This window comes from Poromitra crassiceps (genome assembly GCF_964638095.1).
Source record: "Poromitra crassiceps genome assembly, chromosome: 9".
NCBI classification, from domain to species: Eukaryota; Metazoa; Chordata; class Actinopteri; order Beryciformes; family Melamphaidae; genus Poromitra; species Poromitra crassiceps.
In genome coordinates, this window is record NC_139630.1 from 28258850 (window position 1) to 28261349 (window position 2500).

At 44.6% G+C, this 2500-nt stretch overlaps 1 protein-coding gene across 1 annotated transcript in view; it reads left to right on the forward strand.

Annotated features, from left to right (window-relative positions):
* LOC310782605 (sodium/potassium-transporting ATPase subunit beta-1-interacting protein 2) overlaps positions 1-2385 on the forward strand; it is a gene marked incomplete at its 3' end in the record, with an annotated part of 16810 nt that extends 14425 nt beyond the window's left edge. The window contains exon 3 of the mRNA XM_083643287.1: positions 2300-2385. Coding sequence (XP_083499413.1) covers positions 2300-2385 — 86 coding nt within the window. The remainder of the gene's footprint in view (positions 1-2299) is intronic.
* Between the last annotated feature and the right edge of the window lie 115 nt (positions 2386-2500).

Below are 2500 nucleotides of genomic sequence, written 5' to 3' on the forward strand. Positions count from 1 at the left end.
TGCGTGCGTGCGTGCGCGTGTGTGTGTGTGGGTGAGTGGGTGGCTGGGTTTGAGTTGTGTTGACGGTTGGAGATTAGTCAGTTAATTCTTAAGTCTTATCGCACAGTGTCTTAGAGCTAGGCTACTCCGATGTGTCAGACAGATCCTAATCAAACATAGTCATACGCACATCAACACATGGCACTGCCCACACACACACACACACACGCACACACGCATACACACAGTACACACACATGCACTCACACACACACACACAGAGACATTGAGAGAGAGGAGGGAGAACGATGCAGCAAGAGGGACAAGTAAACAGAGATGGAGAGAGATAGAAGGAAAGAAAGGGTGGAAGAAAAGATAGAAAGAAGACCGAAATAGAATGATAGAAACAGGGATTTAACAGCTTTTGTTTGTACTTCATATTGTACTTCATTTTCTCTTTCTCTCTCTCTCTCTCTCTCTCTCTCTCTTTCTCTCTCTCTCTCTCTCACACACACACACACACACACACACACACACACACACACACACACACACACACACACACACAGATAGCCTTAGGATAATTACAAGGACAAACACTCTCACACATGCACACACGACAAATACACACGGCCTCGCCCTGAAATGACTTACGATTTGTAATATGTTATTCCCATACCCTGCAGTAGGACAGTTCAGTGTGTGTAAGTGCACATCCACAGCTGTCAAATAACATAATTGTGTTATCATTTAAGACAATTTGGCTGTAAAACGTTCAGGAAAGGCCCGTCTCTCATCGCTTGCTCCAGGTCTGTCACAGATTAGAGTCTGTGTTGCCTTCTGTCTTTTGGAGAGAATTGTGCCTTGTTCATAAGCCATGGTTGGGGCCAGGGCAGAGGAAGAGCGCATAACGGAAACAAACACTAGAAGCCAAGGAGCACTCAAACTACAAGTACAGATTGGGCACAGTCCCACGCTGCGTTTTGTGGCGATTAAGCTAATTAATAAGCTGATTATTCAAATGTGATCTCAGCTCTCTGACTCCCCGGTTGATCGTACGCCTTAATCTCTCCTATGGAGAATAAGCTGAATAAACACAGCTTTGCATATTACACACAAAGAAGCATTGCTTACACCAGAATGGGATATACAGTATTAGAAATAAATACCATAGTATGTGTTGTCTTAGGCTACATTCAGACCAAACGCGTTTTTGGAGCTGCCAGCGTCTTTCTGCAATTCATTCTCTATGTAAGGACGCGCTAGACGTGCTCCTCTTTTAATGAACGCACCTGGCGTTTCAGCGCTGGTGGCGTCTCGTCTTTTTGGAGGAGCGCTGTGGGCGTTTATAAGCTGAAAAAAGTTGAACATTGAGGAAAAGCGCCCTGATCGTCTTTTTCACTCTTCCTACCTTTTATCCTCCCGGGGGATTTTCAACCTCCGCCGCTGCCAGAATTGGCAATAATCTGGCTTTCGTGTTGACAGTGAACAACATCAAACAGACAAAACCAGCTGGCTACCGTCCTTGTGGTCGTTGTGTTCTGATCTGTACTGCGCGCGACTACAGGGGAAAACAAACGGAGCGCAATTTGTGCACAATGGAAGCGCCCTCGACATGATTTTCATAGCGTTCTGACTGGAAAAAACGCTTTGGGTGTGAACGCCGCCTTAGGATCATTAAAAAAAAAAAAGCATATATATATACAGTATCACCATGCATCACTGTGCCAAGTAGTCCAGGAAAACTTCTAGATAAAGAAGATACTCAGTTCTGCTGTATGAACAGAAATGTCACTTGCACGTAACCAATAAGAGAAGAAAACAAGAGGATCGTGTGTGAAAGATCAGCTTACTGTAGATGTGAAGAGCATCCAAGTAAAAATACATCATGGCTTCCTCTCCTCGAAGGTCCCCAGCTCTCTGACTCTGTCTGGCTCGAGCAGCCACCTACTACTGGCAGCTCCTATCTGAGTTGGGGGATCTCTGCAACTCTCATAGATAATTTAGGCGTTAAGACTTATTCTCCAGACATGAATATATATCTATGCATAAGCCTCCGCCTTGCTCCTAAGAATAGGATTATATTTGTGGCACAGAATTGTTCATACGGTTGAGGGCCAAATTTCCGCTGGAAGCGGGTATTATGTATATGGGCCGGGATCAGCTCTGGGAGGACGGAGGCGGTTCCGGTCCACAGTGTACTGCTGAGACCTCTGTAGGTGTACTAAGACTGAGTCAGTGAAGCGTCTGAGATGTGAGGGTCTCACTTGATAATGTGTATGTATCGCGCTGAAGTCTAATCCACGCTGCTGTTGTACAGTTGACTTTATAGGAGGGTTCGACTCCTATGGTTACCAAGGGCCTCAGAAGACCTCCCATCTTCAACTACAACCCATGTACATGTGAGTATACGCTATCTATCTATCTATCTATCTATCTATCTATCTATCTATCTATCTATCTATCTATCTATCTATCTATCTATCTACTGTATATATCTATCTATCTATCTATCTACTGT